The sequence below is a fragment of the Desmodus rotundus genome, chromosome 10 (assembly GCF_022682495.2).
Source record: "Desmodus rotundus isolate HL8 chromosome 10, HLdesRot8A.1, whole genome shotgun sequence".
Lineage (NCBI taxonomy): Eukaryota > Metazoa > Chordata > Mammalia > Chiroptera > Phyllostomidae > Desmodus > Desmodus rotundus.
The window spans coordinates 79079186-79104750 of NC_071396.1; the positions used below are offsets into that span (position 1 = coordinate 79079186).

Sequence of the window (25565 nt, forward strand, 5' to 3'; positions counted from 1 at the left end):
CAAGACCCAGCATGTTCATTGCACAGAATGCAACTCATCCGTTCTTCCTCTGGTCTGAGAAACATTTCCAGACATTGTTCCCATTTTATCTAGCCTTTCTTTCAATTAAATGGGCCTCTGCCTTGAACTTGATCCTCCACTTCGTCACTGACTCAGTTCAAATACAAAGGATGTTCAGGTACCCCTCCTAAACGGGGAGGAGGCGGGGCAGAGAAGGAGTTCCTGGCATACAGCCAGGCGGGGGAGGGGAACAGCGGAGCCACAGCCCAGGGGCCCAGGAGCCCTGGAGCTCAGGGCGTGGTCGGTGTTGCTACGCAGCTGAGCCTCCCCTCGGTGTGTGTCTGGCTTCTGTACAGGGTTGAAACAGGACCATCCTTTAAACGAGAGGCGAGATCCCTTAGGACCAGGAATCTGGACTCCCCAGGGGACACTGAATGCAGGAGGGGGCTACGAGGAGAATTCAGGGAGCTGAGGCTGCAGGGCTGTCTGAGTCCAGCCTGGGCCAATCTTTCTTTCCATGGTGTTAGAAAAGGAAATAAAATATTAGTAAAACAAGCCAAGCTAGTCACTCCACTTGTCCTGCAGATCTTGCCACCACCTGTCCTTGTCGTCCTCTGACTCCCTCCCATCATCCTGTAAACATGTCCAGGTCTCTCCCATCTTAAAAATATACAAAATCTACAGAAACCCAACAAACTCATCTCCAACCCCCACCTCCCCCTGGCTCCTCCCTCTTTCTCCCCCTCCCTCTCTGTTTCTCTTTCCGGCAGTCAAACCTGGGAGAGAAGCCTCCTCCCTCCCTTTCCGCTGGCTGTTCCCTTTCCTCACCTCTCACTGCTCCCTCAGCTCACTCCAGTGTGACTTTTGCTCCCTGCCCATCACCTCACAAAACTGCCCCGCAGAGGCCACACACGCAAGGCTTCCTGGTAAAGCCAGAAGACACACACCCAGGCCTCATCGCACCGGAAGGCTCAGCTACAGCAACCACACCGACCACTCCCTGGGCTCGGCTGTGCCCCAGAGCGCCCTCCTTCCCCTCCGGCCCGCCCCCCTCCCTCCCTTGTGGCTCTATGCCAGCAACTCCTTCTCTGCCTTGCCTCTGAAGATTCACGTTTCTTGGGGGTCCTCTTGTATTTTCCCACTACAATGTCTTTCTAAGCAAAATAATCCATCTCAAGTAGCCACGTTATCTATAAACTGGTGAACTTCCAAATTCGACATCTCTAAAGCAGAGCTCGCCATGCCCCTCCCACCCGTGGGTCCCCTGCAGTGGCCGTTTCAGGAGGCAGCACCTCCATTCGCCCGTCCATGCCAGAACACTTCCGTCCCCCAACACCCATGTCCGTGTCCTGTGACCTCTACCTCCTCCGACCTCCGCTACTGCCATCTTAGTCCTTAGACAACATAGTCTCCACCCTCGTTCTAGTTCCTTTGCAACCATGGACCACATCTCCACTGAGGAGAACCTGTTTAAAAAAAAAAAACAAACCAGGTGTATCCTGTCCTCCGCTGAAAGCCGTCCATAATTGCCCACACCACAACAGGAGGTTTGAAACCCGAACGTGGACCAGACACGCCATAGGGTCCTTGCTGAGCCCTTCAGCTTTCTCTCTCACCACCTCCCTAACCCTCTCTCTGCACAAAGCCCACACATCTCCTTTCTGTTCTGGAATGTTCTGGAATATCTATGCTCTTTTCTGTCTCTGGGCTTTGCTCGTGCACTGCCCTATACCACGTTTCTCAGATCAAAACCCTTCTTCCTTTCTCTGTTCTCTCTGCACCCCACTCAAGTGAAAACAGAGAGTAAAGCCCAAGGGAAGATAACATAAGAACCAAGAGAAATATAGTGGTTGAAAAAAATTACCAAGAAGGAAAAACAGGCCGGTACATTTATATCCTTTCCTTAACTGTACTTTGCCCTCTTGGAACGTGTTTTTTAAGTTTAAATGAAAGTGAACCCAAGGAGATAGTGCTTGAGCCAGAACAGACGTGAGTTCCCTAGCAGCATGGACAACTGTGAGCGAGCTGACTTTATTTTCCCTGGCTGTGAACAAGCAAAAAGGTGGCTAGAGTCCGTGCTCAAATCTCATACAAGTAATTGATATTTCTTAAAACAGTAGATGATGTGTCCTAATATTAATAAAATTAACCTAGGAGAGTGAGAAGAGGCCAAACAACAACCATAAAAACCCAAGGTAGGCAGCTGGACAGACAGAAAGACAAAGTCAAAAGAACTCTTTTTCCTAAACCCAAACTATCACACTGACCCCCGGAAGTTGGGGAGTTTCCACCCTAAGAAATTCTCAGTTGTGCACTGTTAATTCTATAATTTGAGCAAACACTAAATACTGGATGCTTCCGTGAAATCAAATGTGTACCTTCATAAAAGGGTTTCTCTGAGTTGCTATGGGGTTGGAGGCTGAGCCGGGGAAAAGGGGAGGAGAAACGAGGGTTAGAGGGGAAGGGGAACGGAGAGAAAATCTGAGTCTGCTTGAGGCAGAGAGGGGAAGAATGGTCCAGACCAAAAGCACAGAAAAGGCTGCAGTACAGGTTTGGTGACTTCAGGCAAGTGGATCTTTAGACCTGTCCCTCCCCTTCCCAGAGGGCACAACCTGCCAGTCAGACCCGCACCCGCGCTAGCACAGCACGGTGACCACCACCGCATCTCATGTGGCTGGTGGGGAACTGGGGTGCGGATGATTCCCACTGTGTGCTGAGAAATCGACAGGAGAGGACAAATGAAATTTGGAACACATGCAGAAGGAAACATTACTTAACCTTCAGGGCACAGCACAGTGCTGGGCACACAGTAGGTATGCAACACATGTTTAAGGAAAGGTGGTTTTTCCCCATTAAGGGCTATTGGGAAGCTTTTTGTTTCTACCCTTGACATCTAAAGAGTTAGTCTTAATTTTTTCAAGTAAGGTAAAATACTTAAGAGCCTTTCTGCTCAGGGCTAGGAAGGCAAAGATTATAAATTTACCTTAAAATGTTATTTAAAATATTTGCATGTTTCCACAAATACTTTTGAGCACCTTAAGTGTGCCAACCACTGTGCCAGGCATGGGCAACAGGGCAGTGAGCCAAAGAGACAATGTCTCAAGAATGGACTTTTGTAAAAAACAGAAGGAATAAACATCATGAAAATATTAAGTTTCACTCTTAGTTTTTGTAAAATGTTTAATCACCATGTTGTAATCTGAAACTAATGTGTATGCCAACTGTATGTAATTAAAATTATTTTATAAAAGATGAAATAGCCCTAAATCAATTACAAAATTTTAATCACAGGTTGAAATACATTGAGTCAGATTCGTTACTTTATACATCATCTTAAGTTGAATATTGCAAAAAGACAGTGTGTGTGTGTGTGTGTGTGTGCGTGTAAGTTCCAATATAAAACATGAGTTCCAACTGGAAATGGCAACAGACACTGTTAGTACCAAGGTATGTTTAACTTTAAACAGCCGGACCGATATCATATCAAGGACAAACAAGGGCTCTAAAAACACAATTTCCCTCAGTGTAAATACTGCTGTCTAATCTACAAATATTTGATTTGTCAAAAACTGATTTGCAGACATTCTTGCCAGGAGAGAATCAAAGGTTCTTAGGGGAGAAGGGATTCTAAAGGTCACCGGATCAGGTATTCCTGTAACAGCCGCCCTGCGGAACGGGGCTTCCCATCAATGGGTTTAGGTGCCTGCGCGTGAGGAAGCCCAGGGAGGTTAGGATACAGCTCAGCCCTGTGTAGCCTGCAGGAGGCTGGCCGACTGATCCCTCCCTCTCAAATGCTAATCCCACAGTTCTTCTACACCACAAAAGCGGACCAGCTATTCACAAAGAAGTGCCTCCCTATGCTAATGTTTTCTTTTGATTCCATCAATAGCTTACCTGCGTTCTTTTCCAAGGGGGGGTGGAGAAAGGCAGATTTTTCTGACCCCCAAAAGACCTCGCCCCCTCAGCCACTGGGGCAGTATTTCCTGGCAGGGAGAGCCTCGCCAGGCTGAGAACCAACGGAATCAAGTCTGAAGCAACCTCATCGTAACGTTGACACAAAACCTGGCAAGGTTTTGAGGAGACAGGGCTTTGTCACCCAGGAAAGACACACTGAGCCTACGGACGACGGTCAGTTCCCGACTCTGGCCCAGGTTCTTCGACTCAGTCCCTTTGGGCCTCCACTACCTCACCCCACCTACCAAGGTGAGGTGGTCAGGTGTGTCATCCACTCTGAGTTCTTAAAGGAACGGTGCGCACCTCTATTCTATACAGTTCACCCATCCGTCCCTCAATATTTTGATCAGGGAAACACTAAATCTGATGTGGCTCATCCAAACTACCACGTGATGTAGGAGAGTGGAGGCCAGTCACAGCTGCACCTGCTCTGACCCACGCGGAGCCCCTACATGGGATCACTCAGTGCTAGGGACCAGTGGGTGGGGCCTGCTCCTGGATGGGTGGGACCCAACCGACCGGAGGAGGAGACTGCATGTCAGGAGGGAGGAGCCATCCAGTCACTTCAGTCTATTTTAATTATAGTTTTGTTAAGTTTTAATGTCTGTCACTCCCTCTTAAATGTGAAGTCCTTGAGAAATGAGACCTGTTGTGTTCTGTGCTGGGTCATCAGTGACTAACACATAGTAGGGGCTCAATAAATATTGGTTGAGTGAGTGGACGAGTGAGAGACCTGGCTTGCAGTCCTGGGTTTTCCATTTACTAACATTCACAGAGGATGTATAACAACACGTTACATTTTGTTGGGGCCCAAGACAAGCCACCCCAAAATATCCCATTCTGGCACGGTGATTACTTTGAATTTAAGTTAGAAGAGTGGAGGTGGCCAGAAGGGGCGTCTTGACCCTCCCTCGTCTCCTTGAATGCACGACACAGATCTGCCTTGTGAAAGGTGTCCTCGCACCTGGAGGACACGACTGCTCCAGCGAAACGACTCAGCCTGAAAAGTGTCTGTAATCCGATCTTCCTGCCTCTTTTCTAATCTACTACTTCGTTTAAATTCCTCACTAAGGGATGCCCATAAACCTGGCCTAGATTCCTTTCTAATGAGCACTTAACTTTCTTTGTCCTGTCAGTTTCTCATAAATTTATTGCATATGTGTGTAAAAAGTTTTAAAAGGTGCCTGGTTCGATCATTTCTTTGAGCCTCATTTTATGATCTGAGCATCATATTATTATTCTCCCCTCTGCGCATATTAAGTTGGTTTTTCTCCTGTTAAACTAGGCTTGTGTTAATTTAACTACTTTATTTTTCTTTTCCCTAGTTTATTATTTTTGGAAGTTATTTTTAAATATAAATATGCTAACGTGGCTATTACTATTATTTTTGAATACTTAATGAAAACTTCAGAAATTATTAGTTGCTATTTGTAATACACTATCTGGGAAGAGAGACATATAAACATGAAAGGCACATGAGAGACACATAAACATAATTTGAGGAAAGTATGAAATCTTACAGAGTGTCACTACCATGGACAAGGGGCACCCAACCTAGTCTGGGGAGGCAAGAGAAGACTTCCTAAAGGAGATGACCCTGAGCTGAGCTGAACAATGGAAACCACCTGGTAAGTCTCAATGAAGTTCCCTGACCTAGCTCAGACTGTGATAAGAGAAATGTTATCTTCGTATTCAAATCTGACTTCCACATAGCTTATAAACCGGCTGTGACTAAGGGCATAAGCACTGAACAAATAGTCTCGATTTTGCTTACTGCTTCTACCACATAGGCATCGAACCTGATCTGCAAGATCTGCAGCTCAGCTCTCTTCGTGACTCATCCACTGGAAGCTGGGCACACCCACCTTCCCTTCTGATGTGAACAAATTACTGAAGCCACCATTTTTCCCCCCCATCGTGGTCCTCTACTTGTGTCAAAGGAACTCAATTTTGCAATTCGTGAAACTTTTCAAATACTTTACTGGCATGTGATTAGGCCTCATTAATTTCTGTGATATCATGTATTTGATTTTTGCTCAAAACCTAGGGCAGGTTGCATTCTGGTGTGAGGACACAGTAAGTGCAATACTGGGGCTAAGAAGTTTGAAGAATGAAAGCACGCCTGGCAAAGCTCTATTTGTGGACTTGGAATTCCTCTATGTTGTCCTCTTAAAACACGGTAGGCCGAAAAGACAAATGAGGTTACTGCGTAGTCTTGCTCCTATTTGGAAGAAATTCGACTTTTTTCTTCTCTGAATACGAAAATAATGTCCCTCAGTTCTCTTGGAAATAAGGATCTGCTCAACAGTGGGACCGGTCCACCTACTTTGTTGTTTTCCTGTTCCCTAACCCCGAGCAGCGCATCGAAGGGTAATACACTAATTACAATCGTGCTTCATAGTGCAGATAATATTTACTGACCTTACTTCTAAACAAGTTGGTATGAACTTAGATAAAATGCAAATTATTTGATGCTTTCTGTCAACTGAGCAAGTATTTTACTTGTCAAGTAGGAAAAGAGGATTAAGAGAATGACACAATCTCTAAAATTAGCCCTTCAACAGAGTGCCACTGTTTGATCCAACACAGTGCCAGGAAGTTTCATATTCTTTATTGTATCTGGATAAGGTCTTTTCTGGTTGTAAAGTGGCCATGAGAATGTTTAAAAAGCTACTATTAAAAAAAACCCCTATAATTTATCATCAGGTCATATGTATTACTTAATGATAGATGCTTAAAAGATCTTGTTTGAGTATTCTATATGATTATTTGTTTATTCAAATAAATTTAGAGCCCTGGTTGGTGTGGCTCAGTGGATTGAGTGCCAGTCTGCGAAACAAAGGGTTGCTGGTTCAATTCCCGGTCAGGGCACATGCCTGGGTAGTGGGCTAGGTCCCCTGTTGGGGGTGTGCAAGAGGCAAACAGTTGATGTTTCTCTAGCACACTGCTGTTTCTCTTCCTCTCTTTCTCCTTCCCTCCCTCTCCATTCTCTAAAATCAAATCTTAAAAAAATAAGTTTAGAATATGATTTACTGGTATCACAACATTTTAATGAAAAATATAAATAAATATATCAATTTCTACAAATTCATTGCTGATAATCTGGAAAAATCAAATTGTATATATTTTAATGACATGGATAGTTTTATAGAACACTGAAGACATTAATACCTGCCTGTCAATAATCTCTAACCAGTAGAAATTAAAAAAAAATGCCCTGGCTGGTGTGGCTCAGTGGATTGAGTGCTGACCTGTGAAACAAAGGGTCTCCAGTTTGATTCCCAGTCAGGGCACATGCCTGGGTTGTGGGCCAGGTCCCCAGTAGGGGGCATTCGAGAGGCAACCACACAATGATGTGTCTCTCCCTCTTTCTCCTTCCCTTCCCCCTCTCTAAAAATAAATACATAAAACCTTTAAAAAAAGTGACCAGTTATTGAGCACTTAATATAGGATTTTATTAATCCCAACAGCAATATTCCCACTATCCTCATTTAACAGATGAGAAACTAAGTAACCTGCCTAAGGCTGTTCTGGTTAATTATTCACATAACTTGAACTTGGTCTACCCTTTGGTAAGTCTAGTAAGAACTTAGAAAGCATGTTGGTTTTGCTCTAAACTTCTCATAAGACTGGAGGCACCTTAGCTACTTACCTCTCCTCTCCTTTATTTTCCTACTGTATTTTCCCTTTTTTGCTCCTGTGTCACGAAAGTGTCATCTTTATCATAACTCTGTATTATCTATAGGTCCGTCATAGTCACTTCCAGACAACAGGCTTGCAGTAAGAAGTCAGGTGACTCCAGGATGACAGGATCCATTTTGGTCACGTGTTCTGGTTGGGCAAGAACTGTCTGCCTGCCAAGAGCAGCATCCCAGGAAAACCTCCACAGAAAGGCCTGTTATCCTGTGCCAAGGGATAAACCCTTGCCCCACAAAGCACCTTAGTATTATTAAACATTTTCTATTTGTCAAGCACTTAACAGTCATTTTTATTGGTGTTTTTTACTAGTCATAACTCTGCATCAGTACTGTATTCAGTTTTCTTTTAATGAAGTGCTTCGAGTAAAGTGGAAAAGACCGAAGGCCCTGGGGAGCAAGTCTTCAGTCGCCAACAGCAGGGAGCAGACAGAGCACCAGGGAGACCTGCCGCCTGCTCCCGGTGAGTGTGGGACCTAGGAGCAGCCGTAAGCACTTAACCGCCGTGGGAAGGGCTCCCCCGGAGCTCAACTTTATATGCAGAAGGGATCCCCAAATTATGACAGCTTTCAGCCACTTCCGCCTTGAACACGCGCTGACATTTGGAAGACTGGGCTATTTTATGTCCCCCTCATCGAGAATGTTCCCTTTTATTTCCCTGAAATGTGAAAACACAAAACCCAATGTCCTTCTTTCCCCTTTAAAACCCAAGAACAATGCTTTTAAAACTTTAGCTATAAGTTACAGCTAAAAATTTGCTACTGTATAAGAGGCCTGGATCTGGGATTGGAGCTTTAACTTTGCTCCTTGGTAGTGAGGTCAACTTGAGAAACTGCTTAACCTCTCTGCGGATCAGTTTTTCTCATCTGTAGAATGGGCATCTCTGTTCCTATCCTCTGCCTTCAAATTGCTCAAATTGCTCAAATTGCAGGTTGCTTGTCTTCCTCCCCCACAAGACTGTGAATGAGTTTCCAATGGGGACTGTGGATCTGTCCCCATCATCCATCTGCCCTAGTACCTGACACTAGGAAGTGCCCTCCAGAGCTTCCTTAGCATGAAATCACACGCAAGAAAGCCCTTTTGCGAACTGCAAAGCACTATTCACAAGTGCCTTAGTAACGGATTATGCATAGTATGGTCCTACAGAACCGAGACGTGACAGAAATAATGTCGGCTACCAAAGGAAGCAGGCTTTCAGTAATCATTGAGACCTAGAGTTAAAATGCAAACTGCGGCACAGTAGCAGTTCTGAACTTCTTTGGACTACCGCGCGATACTTCCTCTCTCCTGCTGGGACAGCTGCAAGACTGGCGCACTAAGGCTTTCCCAAGAGGTCTCAATGTGAGAGCAAAGAGAAGGCTTAAATGTTTGACCAGACAAGATTTTATGTTTTCCAAACTTTCACATCCTCCTTACACACTTTTAGTTTTCAATGTTTAGTCATTGTTAGGCCAACTTTGGTCCCATTACTTTGGCAGTAACACATGCTGTGAATCTCCAGGGTTTACCTGTGAGCAGTCATTAAACAGACAAGACCCTCTTCTTCCTCTCCAGCAGTTCTCCTTCTGACTTGCCCTATGTCTTCCCATGCAGTTTTTCCAGCGTTGTTTCTCTGAACTATTTCTAAGTTATTCCTTACCTCCAAATGCCTGCCCTCGTACACAGCAAATGCTTAGAATCCTATGTTCAGAGGTTTTCTGTACAGCAGTCTCCTTCCCCTTGACTTTCCTCTTCTTGGATCATCTCTCACATCCCAAGAGGTGGTTCTAAAAGACGTCACTTAAATGCTGGGAATAGAACCTATGATTCCATGATCCTTTCCATAAATTAAAAAAACAACAACTTGAGAAATATACCTGGACCTATACGACTCCCCCTCCACTTACAAAACAATCCTGAAAACAGTGAAATCACCAGCACTATGAATATCCTACTGTTAATTAAAAAAAAATTAACATGCACTCTGACCAGTGTGGCTCAGTTGGTTAGGTGTTGTCTCATAAAGCGAAAGGTTGCTGGTTCAATTCCGGGTGAGGGCACATGCCTGGATTGTGGGCTGCTCCCTGGTTGGGGCGCATGCAAGAGGCAACTGATTATACTTCGTTTCTCTCACACATTGATGTTTCTCTTTCTCTATTTCTCCCTCCCTTCATCTCTCTCTTAAAAATAAATAGTCATGGCCAGTGTGGCTCAGTTGGTTGGAGTGTTGTCCCACAGACTGAAAGGTGGTGGGATTGATTCCCAGTCAGGGGCACATGCCCAGGTTCAGGGTTTGATCCTGGGTCAGGTGCATTAGAGAAGGCAACCAGCCATGTTTCTCTCTCACATCAAAGTTTCTCTCTCTCTTTCTCCCCCTCTTTCTCCCCGTCCCTCCCTCCATCTTCCTCTCCATCTCTCTAAAACACAATGAAAAAAGTATGTCCTCAGGTGAGGATAAATAAATAAAATTAAAAAACCCATAATATATGAAATATTAACATGTGAATAAACACCAAGTTGAGATAAAAAGAAAACTAAGTTAGCATAACCAGTTTTCTTATAATCTTATTATACTTTTATTTATGTTTGTATGTTTCTATAGCAATGTGTTTTAAACTGCTACCTCAATCCACTAAAAAAATAAATATTCTGTGAACCTTTTTCTGGAGTAACAAACAATGAGATACTTACTCAAGATGGAATGCTGAAATCTATTCATATGTAGTTTTGTCAGGAAGAATGTCGCAAAGTAGAAAATGACATTCCAGATAAGCAGCCTTAATAAAACTAATAGAATTATTAAAGTTATTAATTATTAATTAAAATTACAAAAGACCGCAAAATTATCCCATTAGGACTGTGTTAGCTGAATACTGTGAATATTTAAAGGGCAAACTAAATCAGAGGTAATAAATCCTGCAGTATATCTGTCAGTCACCTCTATTTTCTAAGAGCACCTTGTCAACTAAAAACAAGTCACAAAAGGGTTAATTGGTCAGCAATGTTGCATCAAAACACCAACCAATTACCCTGATTTTGAAGTCTACTCAAAATATATACTAGTACACATTGACTTTAAGTGGAACTTCTATTGATTTATATAGTCTCCAAGAAAACAGTCAAGTATTAGAAAATTGTAGCCCAATTATGCACCGGACGGGACCTAGCCAAACACGGGCCCTACTCCTGGAATACAAAAATTAGAATTTACCAAAGCTATTGCTGGAACTGTCAAAATGTTTTAGGAAGCCAGTGTTATGGATTGCTCCCCTAATCCCAAACCACTCCGGATAAAATTTCATCTTTTGTGAAAAGCTGTTGACTTCATGCTAAGCTGACTTTTGTGAATCTGCTGGAGTCTGGGCAGCAATTATGCCCACCAGAGCCCCCCTGACCCCATCCCCTTTAGTGCTTGAAATTTGCCAAGGCCCTATAAAGAGAACTGGGAAGGGTCTGCAGAACAAACCTAGAAGCAGGTATGGCGGCAAATCCCTCCTGGGCCTCAGCACTTGTAACCTTAAAGAAAAGTAGAGGAGAGGCAAACAGGCCTTGGGGGAACTAAATCATCCACGTGATGGACTTGGGCCTGGGTGAGACAGGGTGCCAGAGGCTCCTGAGATTTCCTATCAGAACAGAGGAAGGGCGACAGAGCTGAGTCACTGGACGCCCAGAAGAAGGCCCAGCAGAGAGGCCCTGCACAGCATCTGGACAAGACATTTACAAGAGAAGAACTGCAGACTGAGACTGGGACTTTATCACCAGATCAGCTGTCTTTCAAACCTAAGACGTCCTGTGCTCAGACAGTAAAGTGATGGAAAACTTTTAAAGCACTTTTCAAAACACAACTCACTTAGCACTGTGGACCACAGACCCTAAGTATTACCCCGGACCCCGTCTGACTGAGGAGGAGACTCGAGCACAGGGGAGGTTCTGGGCTGAGCTGCAGTTTGGCCTCGGGGGATCTGACCTGCTCTTAACCACTATGAAACATGGGTTCTCAAAAGAGGCTGTTACAGTCCCAGACCCAGCAAAGGCTGGGGACCACACACAGCAACACAGAAAGAACACGTTCTACACTGGGGACATAGCTGACCCTTGAACACGGCTTTCAAATGCGGGGGTCCGCAGATTTTTTTTCAATAAATACTGTAAATGTATTTTCTCTGATGATTTTCTTAATGACATTTCCTTTTCTCTAGCTTACTTTATTGTATATAATTCATATAACATACAAAACATGTGTTAATCGACTGTGCGTGTCATTAGTAAGGCCTCCTCCAGTCAACAGTAGGCCATTAGTAGTTACGTTTTGGGGGAGTCAAAAGCTATTCATGGATTTTCAATTCTCTGTGTGGCAGGGTGTGGAGATGGACGCCCCCAACCTCCGCATTGTTCAGGGATCAGTTATATTCCACTCTGTTTTCTGGTTTTGAATTCCCCTGTGTTTTAACAAGTTTCCTCTTTTCACATTGCTCTAGAAAAGCATGCACGGTAGTGATATGAATCCAACGTTACATCACCTCCTTACTGGATTTGCATTTGAACAGGTGATAAGACTTTGGGAATCAACAAACCATGGATTTAAAAGCAGGGACTCTGGGATTAGACAGACATGGATTCAAACCCCAACATGGTTACTTACCAGTTCCTAGACCTTAAGCAAGTTAGTTAGTCAACACCTATTCACCTAAAGTTTCCTGCTTTGTAAAATGGAAAAAATAACCTTGAAGGGCTGTGTGAAGATTAAATGAGAGACCACAGAGACCACTGCTCATCAAGATGTTCTGTGAGCATAAACTGCCCATGAATCTTCTTAAAATGCAAGTGTTGATCCAGGGGAACAGATTCGCGAGAGTCTACATTATCAGTAAGCTCCCAAATGATGCAAAGGTTGCCATTAGGTGGACCACTCTAAAGCCCAGAGTACATCTTGATTGTTATTATTACACTCAGCTTCATAACTACAGAATCTGTGAGCGGTGAGCGGATGGGACAGTGGATATCACAACTCTGTAAGAAGGGAGTCTCGTGTATCTCTAGAGACCACAGCCTGCTGAAATGACAGCCCCACGGACCCAGCACTCCCTTCAGCAACTCCTGCACGGATCTGGTCCAAATGTCCTCGCACTGACTCACAATAGCTAGGAAGCTAGGAAAGGTGAAATAACTCACATTTCTTTCTTTCTTTTTTTAAAAGGATTTTATTTATTTTAGAGAGGGGAAGGGAGGAAGAGCGGGAGAGAAACATCTATGTGTGGTTGCCTCTTGCGCGCCCCCTACCGGGTACCTGGCCCGCATCCTAGGCAGGTGCCGTAGACCGTTAATTCGCAGGCCCGCGCTCAAGCCACTGAGCCACACCAGCGAGGGCAAATAACTCACATTTCTAAGTTATGTTCCTTAAAAACTTCATGGCAAAAACCATAGCAAGTTTAGGTATCAGCACTAACCCACAAGCTCAAGAAACTCATTCTAAACACTGATATCTCAGACTATCATAACAAAACGGAGGATTTTCTCATGGATCAAATTTGTGTGTGTGTATCTCAATCTATCTGAACATATTATTCTTGAACATTTTGTCTAAACAGATGGGGCAGCAGAGAAATCTACAATTATTAAATTAGAATATATACAGTGTATCTACTAGCTAGGTCTCTGGCATGTGGTAGAAAGTGCCCCCTAAAAAAAGGAAAAAAAAAGAAAAGAAGGTGCCCAAATGGGAATAGATGCCATAAATAATAGTTCCCTTTTTCTTGTGTTCGGAGAGGAAAGATGGGGGTTAAATGGTGGGACACCTGACTAAACTGCATTAACCTGGACGGGAGACATGGTGTAAAACCACAAATTGATGATTACAATCTGCCAAACGAGTCTTGACATTCTAATTTGGTAATCAAATTACTCACAAAGGAAGCGACATTTATCTCTGTCATCCTTCAGCATTCCTTTCCAAATTCCTTTCCTTTTTCCTCAGAAGCCTCCAACCAAATGCTCTCTTAAATCTGTCAGCCTTTTCAGGTAGCACATTTTTACCTCCTTCCTCACAGATCATATCAAAATGCCTATGTTCCAGTGCTCACTACCAGGTGACTGGGGAGAGCGGAAATTCAAGGCACAGCAGTCTAGATACTCCCAGGGAAGGTTTGCATTATACAGATTTTCAGTGTCTACTCTGCGGTAGAGATGGGGATGAGGAGGTGAGGGACAGAGAATGGGCCGGTGATGTGGGATTAACTGAGCTGCTCTAGCACCTCCCCATCCTCTCCTAAGATCTCCCCAAGGTCCCCAGTTTTCCAAGGTTATACAGGGTCTGGCAGAAGTAAGGCCTGCTTGAGTGTGGTTGGTAGGGTAGTAATACGGGTGTAATAATTTATACTTTTAATTTGAACATTTCACCTAAAATACTATACCGTGTGGTCCAGTATGATATTGTTATGTTAAAGAATTACATGCTTATGATTTTGTAATGACTTTTGTAATTAAAAAGGGGCGTTAGTTGTGCCAGACCCTGAATAAATGTACTCAACATGGGAGACCATTACCATCTCCACACTGCTCCTTCAGTGTGAGGGGCACACGTAGGAATTCCCTGTGTCCCCCACATATTGAAAACAACCCAACTTACTGCCTGGAGAGTCAGAATGTGAAGTCACAAATCTCAGAATATAGAGGGTTACCAGGAAAAGAAAGTTCCCGCTAGGATTCCCAAAGCAGCCCAAAAGCACATTGCTTTGGTGAAAACTCCAATTAAAGCTGAAACACTCGACTAACAGTGTTTTAAGATGCTCCTACTTCCATTATTTTTGAAAGCCAAGATTTGGGCAAAGTTTAGGATATGACATGAATAAAAATATATCAGTCACTAATGAAAGTTTACTGTCATATACAAATGTGTCATTTTAGGGAGCAGGAAGAATCTCTGTCAGGTTGTTGAAGTATAAGCTGAAGGAAGTAAGTCCGACTGTAAAGCGAGTATTGAACAGAAGGACATGGAGAATTACTGAAAACCTAAAACACGTCACGCTGGGTTGGGGTTCCTGTAATTCTAAGGGTTATACTGTGGTCTGCTGTTTAGTTTACAGCCATGGGTATGAGGTAATACAACCTCACTGGCAGGTTTAATCGTAACCTAGAGCCCTTTTTATAGTGAGGTGTAGTGTGGTAACATGGCTTACACACTCACTGATTCCTGGATCGTATAGAATAGGAGCTCATTCTGTTAGGAAGACTCAACACCATTAAGAGCCCATCCTCTCTCAAACGACAATAGCAGGCAAACAGAAACTTCCATCAATCTGTAAAACCACAGAGCCTGAAACTTTGTAGAGCTTAAAATTTTTAAAGTTCATCTGTTTCCTTTGTGATGTTCATGTAGCAAGCAGAGAATCACTTTGGCTTGCAGTCCACAAACTTGCCGGCCCTCCGAAAACCTCGAGGGAAGACGAGGACCACTGGTCCCTGCTCCCCTCGGCAACACTCAGCAGGTAGAAAGAGGCTCAAGTAACAGTGGCTGAGCTGAATTCAGCATCTTTAGAACACTAAAAAGCTTATCAGTACAATGTGTCAAATCTCAAAGTTATATTTTCTTTCATTTTAGTTCTATCAAGGTCAATTGGTATACCCTCTGGGCTAATTAATTCCCACACCCCTATCCCCTATCTAAATACTCCAATAAAGCCTTTAAAAAGGCATCCTGACTACCTGGTATACTGCAGTGAATGATCAATCAAGAGTAGATTAGGTTCTAGAAATTAAAGTTTGAGCATCTGACAGACCCACAGATTACTAGTATGTTCGGCCCTAAGGTTTTCAACATAGGTAACAACATAGTAACTCCTATATAGATTTTGCTTTTAAAATAGCAGTTATGATACCAGAAGATAACGTGAAACTGAACTTTTTATTAAATGACTGGAGCGGAGTTTTGACAGGTCTAAGCCAAGCAGAGGACCTGCTGAAGTGATCTCATCTACAGCTGGCAGAGCTGGTAGAAAAAGGGGCTCTTCTTGCTTCGAACCCAGAAGCAATGACAACAGAATGGCCTTTTGGGTGTCATTTGTTAGGGAAGCCAGACTTTTAAATCAGGATGGCACAAGGATATAGACGGGATCCACTCTCTCCTTTGGCAGCAAACACTCTTTTTTCTATTTCCTGGATCAGATTTAATAGATAGTGAGCTGACATACATGTGGGTCTGTATCAATTTAAAACAATACACCTGAGTATTGACTGCCACACGCAAAAGTACAGATTTCTTTCCCAAAATAACTGGTGCAAACATTGAGAGCATTACCTTTTATTCTTTATTTTGCTCTAGTTTTAATATTTAATGAGGCCAAAATCTTGCCAATGAGACTACTTGCCAAGTGGAAAATAGACTAATTTAGAGATTCCCAGCACAAGAGCCAGATTAGTAGGTGCTCAGTAATTGTTTCCTGAATGAATGAAAAAAGTTACATAATGTTGATGACATTTAGTTTCTCCACCAATTTGAACTTTCCATAAAGCAGAGCAAACATTCTTGCAGCAGAAAAAGAAATATAGCCACAAAGTAACATTAAAAATCAGGAAAACATCCATTTTAAACAGAGCAGTTAATCTTAACAGCTCCAAATAACCATTGCAAAAAAAGTTCTGACAATTGCTGCAACTGTTAAACACACTACTACCGTCAAATTTATAGAACTCTGTATTCGTCTTTAAAGTAGACAGGAGTATCCCTTCTGCCTAGTCTCCAAATGCAAAATAAAACTATTAAGTAAATAGACTGAATATTCCTGTTCCCTGCCCACCCCCCGCCCTGCAGCATCTGAATCTGAATGGAAATGGGTTTCCCAGTGCTATCAGCATCTGCCTTCTCAAAGGCAAGGTCAAGAGTGACTGACCGCATGTGCCCCACAGGGAGGCTGTTCCAATTTTCAGCTTGGAAACTGTAAGGACCAACCCTGGCCCCCAGTGAAGACAATGAAACAGAAACAGTGGGCATGCACCACTGACTCCAGAATCTTTCCACTAACGGACTTTCTACTTTCAGAATTCCTTAAAAGTATTTCTGGAAATAATCTGGGTTAGGGTCAAGTGAGTGCAACTTGCAGCTTTGAAGCTGAAGTTCACATTTTTGTTTGGTACTTGAGAGGCACAGTCTATAAAAACTTAAGCAACAAAACTATATTTAAAACCTAAGCTCCTATTAGTACTCTATTTTTGTGTAAATTATAAAGACTAATGTTAGAAATCTCTACCATCTAACCTGAAGTACTGTTCTCAGAGGCAGGAAAAATGCTGTATTTTCATGCAAAGAGAGCAGCTATAAAGTTGTAGGAGGGGCCTGTTAAACCTTTTTAAATGATCACCTGGGAGCTAGGAAGTTACACCAATAACTGGATCATCTTAAATTACAACAGCTCATTGGGGGAAAAGGAACTGAAACTACCCTCTACTTTGAACACAGCCATTCAAGGGAATTACAGAGTGAATCAGTTTACAGTGTCCTCCTGACATGCCAAGGTCGCAGGTTTGATCCCCGGTCAGGGCACAAACAAGAATCAACCAATAAATGCATAAATAAGTGGAAGAACAAATTGATGTTTCTCTGTCTTCCTTCCTAAGGAAGCAGAAAAAAATCAAAAAATAAAAATTAAAAAAAAACAAAGCCATATATATTTTTTAAAAGAGGGAATCAGTTAAAGCAACCATCACAACCCCTCCCCCCAATAAAAAATAAAACCCAGGCACTTCACCTGAGTAAAAATCATGAATTCTACCTTTGTTACTCCTTAAGTATATTCATTTTTTAACCAGTCCCATAAATGACACACTTGTTAATGTCCTCAAGAAGTTAAGAGTCAATGCGTTTAAAGTAATAAGCTCTTCATTTTTTGAGAAACTTGCAATGTTACAAGAGAATTAAAGCACCAACAGGGTGTCACTGTATTATCAAGAAGTCTAGAACAACATGGTCAGAAGTGGAATTCAGTGACAACCACGAGACAAGGTCCTGGCAGGGTTAAGGTTAGACAGCCCATGTTTATAATTAAGAAATCATGACTAAACTTGAAGTGCACATGGCATTTCCTGGGGAGGAATGGCCGCCTAGAGGAGTCGACAACCTCGAGCAATGCCTAGGGCCACTTACCAACCCCGAGGAAACGCCCTGGACCTCAATTGTTACAGTGATTTTAATAAATAGAAGTTTCGTACCAGCTTTTTACTTAAAACATTTGTTTTATACTCAGAATTCTCAGACTTCATAAAATGAGTTCTACAGGAGTTACTGAAGAATTCCTATAAATTTCTTAATGCTGATTAAAAAAAGTTACTTTAACAAAAATGAACAGCTGACTATTAAACATGTGCAAGGAGCACAACTTTTTGTAGTATTTTAACTACAGGGCACTTAGTTCAAGAGCCACAGTGATAATAAAACCAACATATGGATACTCAAATCTATGTGTAACTCAGGGGTTAACTGACAATTTAAGAAAAATAAGAGAATCGGTATCCAGCTTTATAGAACTGATTCACCTCCCTCGATTAAAAGAAAAGACTGTGACAGAGCCACTGCATTCCTTAGAGCAACACAGCCAACGAAACAAACCTGGCCCAACTTTGGCCGATGTTAAGTCATGGTTCTATAACGACTCTGGTGTCAGACAGATGCCAGTAGACGAACTGTTTCACTATGATTCCCAGCAGATGTATACTTTAAAAACTCTCTTAGGCTTTTAGTTCTTAATCAGATGCTATTCTGAACCAGGACATTTTAAGGGTTTTTACTTTAGCAGAAGCAGGTGAACATTTATTTTTGCTTTTCGAAGAAAAAGCAAACCCAAATTCTCCAAAGAGAAAAAATTCTCCCCTCCATCCTTAAAACTCCCTAAAACAGACCTCCTGGTCTGTCAGAAATGTACTACACACACTAGAAGTACAGGAAGAAAGACACATAGCCTACAGGTCTTGTGTATTTTAGAGAACTTTCGTGTTTATATTACTGTTCACAGCCCCTTCCACAGCTGGCCTTGAGGCTTGCTGATTGTCTGGTAAATGTTTGAAGGGGTCAACTTGTCCAGAACTGGAATATCTGCTTTAGAAAAAGCACCGGGATAACTGACATCTGTTCCTTGAAAGGCCTGCACTACACCTCCAGACTTACAGCCCCAATTCCTACTTCTCCTTGATGGCAGAGAGGTTGCAGTTGTACAACCTCCAGGGGCTACTCCTGCCTACAGAACAGAGTAGCCCCCAAAGACCTCTGGTTTCTGGCTCCTAGAGAAGAGTACCCAGAAGATAAGCATCATTTTAATAATGCGAATATATTCCTCCAGGAAAAATCATAAGATAAGAAGCATCCACTTAAGCCCCCAGTCTCCACCTAGAATTTGGTACAGCTTAGAATGAAATAATTTCAAAGTCAAAACAGTCCCCTTATCTTTGACGAGGACACAACAGCCCAGAGAGGTGAACTGATTTGCCCAAGGTGGCTCAGCTTCTGGGATACGACTCTTTGGGGTTCTTGCCACACTCCTGTGCTGTTTGTCTTAATCACCTATATTTGTAAGTCTTATCTACCCACTAGATGGTGGGTTCCACGGGACTAGGGAAAGTCAGCAATGTTTTAGTGCCCACAGTGCTGGGCATCACAGGGCACACGATCCGAGTCAGAGCCTGGCAGGTAGGGCAGATGTCCTTTCCATCTGCTAACTTCAACAACGCACTTCAGCTCACAGAAACTACACTCAGATGTCACTTTACATTCAGTTACATGTTACTGGCACTCAACTGCCAGTCTCTCCACTCCCCACCCCCTACAGGAAGTGGGACTGGCATGTTTTCTTTTTAATAATGTGTAACAGTTTTTCTAACTTCGTAAGTTGTGGCGAATATGTAATAGACTATTTTAATGGTTACTTTATTCAAATACATTCTAAGCAACTACTTCCTCGACATGTATAGTATTCCTGCACTCTTCACCTTATAAAACTCATGCATTCGACGGAAAGACTGTAAGGGCTGCTTTTGTTCTGTGAACTTTGAAGATTTTAGCGTTACTGCGAAGCAGTGGTTAGGGCGATTTCCCTCTCACATCTTCTAAGGCGAGGTGTAAACTTTCCTGAAAAGAACCAAGAGTTAAGCTTCTAAGGGTAAAATCGAATCTGATTCAGTATATTTGGTTTTTTAAACTTCCCCCAACCCAGACCTGCATTAGCACAAGTTAGTCTCCAAGTGGTACCAAAGAAACATTTCATGCATAGAGTTTAGTTTGGTTACCTGGGTGGGGGGAACAATAGCAGGTGAAACTATGGTGGGAGAATTGGTGCTTCTGTGCCCATTGGCTTCTGGAAGAAGAGGCAGGGGGTCGTGTTTCACGGAAACCACCACCACCGTATCCACAGGCTCCGAGGGGCGAATACAAAGTCGTTTGGGGGAAGAGGGACCGCAGATTTCCCCCGACCCAAACACCGACTCATACAGGGCGCGCTTGGGCGCAGCCTCGGATTTCACGTCCGGCCCGATTTGACTGTCTTTGGGGAGGATATAGGTGTTCCCCAGCGAGGGCGGCTGGGGGCGGTGGTGATGGGAGGGATGTGTAGGGGGGTGGTGGGAGTGGTGGCGAGCCGCCCCGTTCAGAGCTTCGGCATAGCAGCCCTGCAGGGCGGGCGAGCCCAGTTTGGTACCGATGCCTGCGATGCTGTTGAGCGTGGCAATGGAGACGGCGCCGATGCAATGGTTGGTGTAGGTCTTGGAGAGCTTGGCCGCCTTGGAGAGCATCTGCATCCTGGTGCCCAGCAAGTTCTTGCCGATGGCTTTGTTCTCATACCAGGTCACATCACCCTCGCTGCAGTGGTCCCGTGGCCGCTGGAAGAACGCCTTGCAGAGGGGGTTGCGCTTCGACAGGTATTTGACAAAGCTGGCATAGGGGCAGAACTCAGTGCCTGTCTCGTACATGCGGGGCAAGTTTTCCTCGTCGCTGCTCTCCGCGCGCTTCTTGCTCCAGGACGATGAGCGCGACTTGTGATAGGGCCCGAGGGACTTAAAGTAGACGAACTTGCGGCCGTCCTCGTCCATGGCCAGTCCAAAAGAGTCCTCCTCCAGCTCGCGCTGGTTCTCGCGGCCGCGCGTGCAGAAATACATGCACGTCTCGAACCAGACCTTGTTGAGCAGCCCGAAGGGTGTGTTGGTGCTGAAGACGCTGGAGGTGTAGAGCTTGCGCAGGTCGGCGCGCGTGATAGCTTGCTTCTGCACCACCGGCCCGGCGCCCTGCTCCTCGAGCTTGCGGATGACCGCGGCCAGCGTCAGGTTGGCGCTGCGCAGCTCGGGGTCCTTGGTGAGGTCGAGCGTGCGGCAGTACGGGGGCTCGTTGAGGTAGCGGTTGAGGGAACTGCGAATGCTGATGAGCGACGACTTGCTGTAGAGCTGGCCGCTCTTGGAGCGGGCCTCGGCGTAGAAGGAACGCAGCACGCGGCACAGCGCCCCCTTGTCCATGGTCTCGAAGTCCGGGCTCTGCGCCTTCTCGCTCAGGTACTCCCGGAAGATGCGCACAGCGTAGCGGGTGGCCAGCCGGGTGTTCTCGCTCAGCCGGGCCCGCTCGGGGCGCTGCAGCACGTCGGGGTCCAGCTCGGGGCCATCCCCGGGAGGCCCGCCGCGGGCCCGGGGCGCTAGCAGTCGCGGCGGCGCCTCCGGCTCAAGCGCGGCGCTCTGGTCCATATTGATCATATGGACCGGCTCCGGCTCCAGCTCCTCCCCGGCCGAGTCTTCGGGCTCCAGGGGCTCGTCCCAGTCCAGCCCCATCTCTTCCTCCTCCTCTTCCTCCTCCTCGTCGTCCTCCAGCCCCCCACCTCCGTCCTCCTCGTCCCCCGTTATCCGCACCTCCTGGATCTCGTCGTCCTCCTCTTCTTCCTCCTCCTCCTCCTCGCCCGCGCTGCAGTAGTGCGGGCGGCCGTGGCGGCGGCCGCGGCCCCGGCCCCCTGTACCGCGCTCGCCCTCGCCCCGTTCCCCATTGTTCTCGGCGGCGGCGGCGGCGGCGGCGCTGGCGCTGCCGCCCGCGCTGGTGTTACAGTCCCCGCTGCCAGGCATTCTCGCCATATTGCCGTCTCTCTGCCAGTCCTCGGGCAGGGCGCATGCGCTATATTGGACCGCAGCGCTGAGAGCTTTTGTGTTTAATGACCTTCAGCTACCGGGAGGCAAAGCTGGGCTCTTAAAGGAGCCGCGCTCCAATTGTCAGTTTGGAGCGCTGCTCCGGAGGGGCAGCGGTGCTCAAGGGATGGAGGGGAGGTGGGGAAAGTTAGACAGGGAGAGAGTGAGGACGGAGGCTGGCTGGACCCTCTTCCTCCCCCACCCTTCTCCCCAGTCCTAGGAAAACTTTGAAGGGTAAAAATATGAAAGGGGAGGGAGAGCTGTCGGTGGGGGTGAAAAACTCCCAACTTACCCTCTGGCGGAGTGGCGCGCCGGCCCGGGCGGGAGAGAGGGAGGGCCGGCGGGAGGGCGGGGCGGTCTCGCTTCTCTAAGTAATGCCCGAGGAGCAGTGCCCCTTCCACCGCCCCCTCATTGCCCCCCGGAGCCGGGGGTTCGCGGAGGCGGCTGCGCCGAGCGGGCCGCGGGTGCTGCTTCGAGAAGCCCGTGTCTGGGGCCGCGCGGAGCGTAGTGGAGCAGGCAGGTTAATGAGCAGGGTGGAGAAGGCACGGCGATGCCCCGCACCCTCTCTGTGCCCGCGGCCAGGGCGCAGCGGGCGAGGCTTGGGAGCGGGATGGGGCTGGCGGCGGCTCCCCCACCTACTTGCTGGCGGCGAGGCGCGGGGGCCTGGGGCCAGCCGCACAGCTCCCAGCTCCCTTTTCGAGTCTTGCAAAGGAGCGAAACACGCCCTACGTCAGCCTCATCCCTTTCGACTTTTCCAACTGCCACTTTTAAGCTGTCATTAACGACCTGGGGCGCTCCCCGTAGGTCTGGGGCAAGTCCGCGCCGGTCCAGCCAGCCTCGGGAAGGAGCGAGAAAGAAAGAGACTGGGAGGGGCGGTTGGGAGGGGAGACGCGGAGAGCGGCGCTCGGTACCCCAGGGACCCCTCCTCACCCGCCCAGGTCACCGCCCTCCCTGACTTGGAGCAGACACAGCTGCTACACTGGCGAGGCGCTCCACCTGATTGGAGCTAGAGCAGTGTCCGTCCCTAAGTCCGTCTGGCGGGCGGAAAAAGTGAACTTGGGGCCCGGCCGCCCCCGCCACTGCCACAAATCTGGCAATTCGGATCCTGAGCGCGCTCGCCTTCCAAGTTTGCCAACAGCCACTCGTTTGCCCTCGGGGCTGCGCTGCCTCCGGCGCACGGGGGCGGACACCTGCGAAACTGGAAAGGCAGCCAAAGAGCTCGCCCGGTCCCACTTTCCCATAGGAGACTGTGCCCCATTTCCAGCCAAACGCCCGCCCCCGGCATGCTCAGGCTTTGCGCGCCCTTCCGTCGCCGCCTCCCGCTGTCCCGGCCCAGGGGCAGCTCCCCCAGAGCTGCCAGAGATTGCGGCTGTTTACTTTGGCGGCACAGGCAGGCCACCTCCGGAGTTCGTACTGCATCCTAACTTTCTCTTCCTCCGGCAGCCCGAGTGTCCGCTGGCGCGCTGGCCAGCTCCGAGCCCCAGGGGCGAGGAGAACGGACGGTATGAGGTCCGGATAGCACGACTCCGGCCCTCCCGTGAGGCAGCCTCTCCAGCTCCTCGAATGCGCCCTCGCATTTGCCTCCCTGCCCGAATTCTGTTCCTTTCGACTGTGGGAGTCTTGTCAATTGCCCATTGCCCTCTCCTGGGTAGTTTATAATTTTACGCATCAATAGAAACGGATCCCTCATTTTGTAATTAAAAAGGAAAAAGAAAAAGTAAAGAAGGAAGACTAGGTCCCTGTGCCGCGAGAGCGTCTAAGTGGGAGTTGATTGTGTCTTTTCCACGGATCGGCCCCTCGTCGTCCGGGTGCCTTCTCGGCCTTGGACGGCGCAGAGCGTAGGGGAAACAACGCCTGGTGTGAACAAGTTGGAGCAAGTTCCTGCCTCGTGGGCCCCCTCCGGCTCTTTCGGGGAAAGCGCGCGCGCGCGCACACACACACTTATCTGCCCTCCTCTCTGCAGAGACCTGTCACGGGAGGCTAGGAATTCGGAGGTTGTACTCCTAGGGAATGGTCCCCGAGGTGCAGCAGGCTTTGTTCAAACTGCACTCACTGTCCCCGCCTCCCCCAATATGTAAAAAGGAGTGTTTATTCCCGGGAGCCCAGAGCAGTATGCAGCTAAGTTAGCTGCACACGCGGACCCGCGCGCAGGAGCTGGCACACACCAGTCGCATAAGGCTGCTTCTGGGAGGCTAGCCCTTTGTCCTGGGATGCTTCCAGGTTTCCTGGCCTCCGGGACGCTCCGGCAGGAAATTTCAGCCTTCCTGAGAACTCAGGTGGGGAGCCAGGCAAGTTACCTACCAGGGGCTGCTCCCAGGCGGCCCTCGCCGCGAGAACAGTGAGCCGAGGGGCTGTGCTCCCGGCTCCACCCGGGACTCAGGCCCACGCTCCAGCCCAGAAGCGAAGGGGTCCCCCGGGTCTCCCCACTTCTCCAGGCGGCGGGGGTTCCTCCAGCCCCCAGCTCTCCTCGCAGCCCGACAAGCTGCTTTGAATTGTTAGCAGTTTACCCGAGGCGAAGTTCTGGGTTGGACGCTCCGGGAAACAAAGCAACCAAAAACAGCTCCCAGTTGACGTCAACTTACTTTCAGAAAAGAAAATAGTTTTGTGCTCCCAGGACAAAATATCCCTCAGGGCAGGTCTCCACTGGTAAAAGCCAGGGGGCAGGGGAGGAGAATGGCAGAACCAAAAAAAAATCCAAGCGCAAATAACGTTTTAACGGGCTTGGAAAAACAACAGTTTCAGATGCTGCCTGGACAGTTGGCAAAGCACCCGCAGGACTCCCGGTTGCGTTAGATACGAAAAACGCACCTTGGAAAGTATGCCTTGGGCTCATTGTCCGGAGACTGAAGCTGCTTCGTGGTACCGGCTGTTGCAACGCTACCATTTTTTTTGCCCGTAACGATACGTCATCAAATATTGGAAAAGACCTCTTTAGGTTAGTACCATCCTCTTTAGGTTAGTATTTACCAGGAAGAACACCCAGAAAAACCAAACAGTTATAAACCTCCCCTCCCCCACCCCCCGCAAGTTGCTTAATTTTTAAAACCCAACAATACACAATTACAGTTGAGTTCATAGGGGAGGTTTAAGAAATGATCGCATAAAAACATCCTGTGCTTCCATATACACAATTCTGAACTAAGAGAATTTTAAAAAGCTTTCTCTTTATTCTTTTGGCAGAGAGGTAATATTGGTTGACTTCTGCCTATCAGCGCAGCCCTCCCCTTTGATTTGCCCTATCGGGAGGTCCGTTCAGCCCACCGTTTACAACCGACAGTTGCCCTCTTTGTCAGAAAGGTGTCTTTATTGTGCAGAATGCATAGCTCCTTTATATAAAACGATTCCAGTGTTGTATGGAACATTTGTTGCAATTATTTAACTGTCAGAATGCTTTACTATAAGCGACACTAAGATGTTTATGGACTTCAAGATGCGCCATATTTTTCTGTCATCGTAATTATTAAGTGCCATCTTTGTATGTGTGCTTCTCCACTTCTTAGATTATGTGAAGGTAGTGACAGGACTGTTTTGGAAGGAAAAATATTTTCCCCTCCAACTGTTTTCCCCTCATTGTATAACCACCTACTCCCATTTCAGGGTCACACTTTATCCAGAAACACACTCAGCTCTCTCTCCTCTTGGCTTCCAGTCTTCTGAGCATCATCTGCTGTGTAATGGATGTAGTTGCTTTTTGTCTGCCTGGCTCCTCTACTACACGGATAAACCTTTGTGGTCGAGGCTGTTCTGGGACCTGGTGAGCACTCCAGTCACTGACTTGAAGGAGTGAATGTACAGGCTCTGTGT

At 46.6% G+C, this 25565-nt stretch overlaps 1 protein-coding gene across 4 annotated transcripts in view; it reads right to left on the bottom strand.

Annotated features, from left to right (window-relative positions):
* The window catches only part of KCTD1 (potassium channel tetramerization domain containing 1), a 178196-nt gene that overhangs the window by 68050 nt on the left and 84581 nt on the right, over positions 1-25565 (bottom strand). Inside the window, exon 1 of one of the 4 annotated variants that reach the window (XM_024580726.4) lies at positions 22054-22674. The exons of 1 other annotated variant lie outside the window; for it this stretch is intronic. Coding sequence is in view for 1 of the 3 variants with exons in the window: in XM_024580724.4 (XP_024436492.2) it covers positions 19896-21710 (1815 nt within the window). In the remaining 2 variants the exon portion in view is untranslated. Of the gene's footprint in view, positions 1-828; positions 976-19895; positions 22015-22053; positions 22675-25565 lie in introns of those variants that run through there. 2 more of the 4 variants (XM_024580724.4, XM_045187682.3) reach the window with 2 other exon arrangements.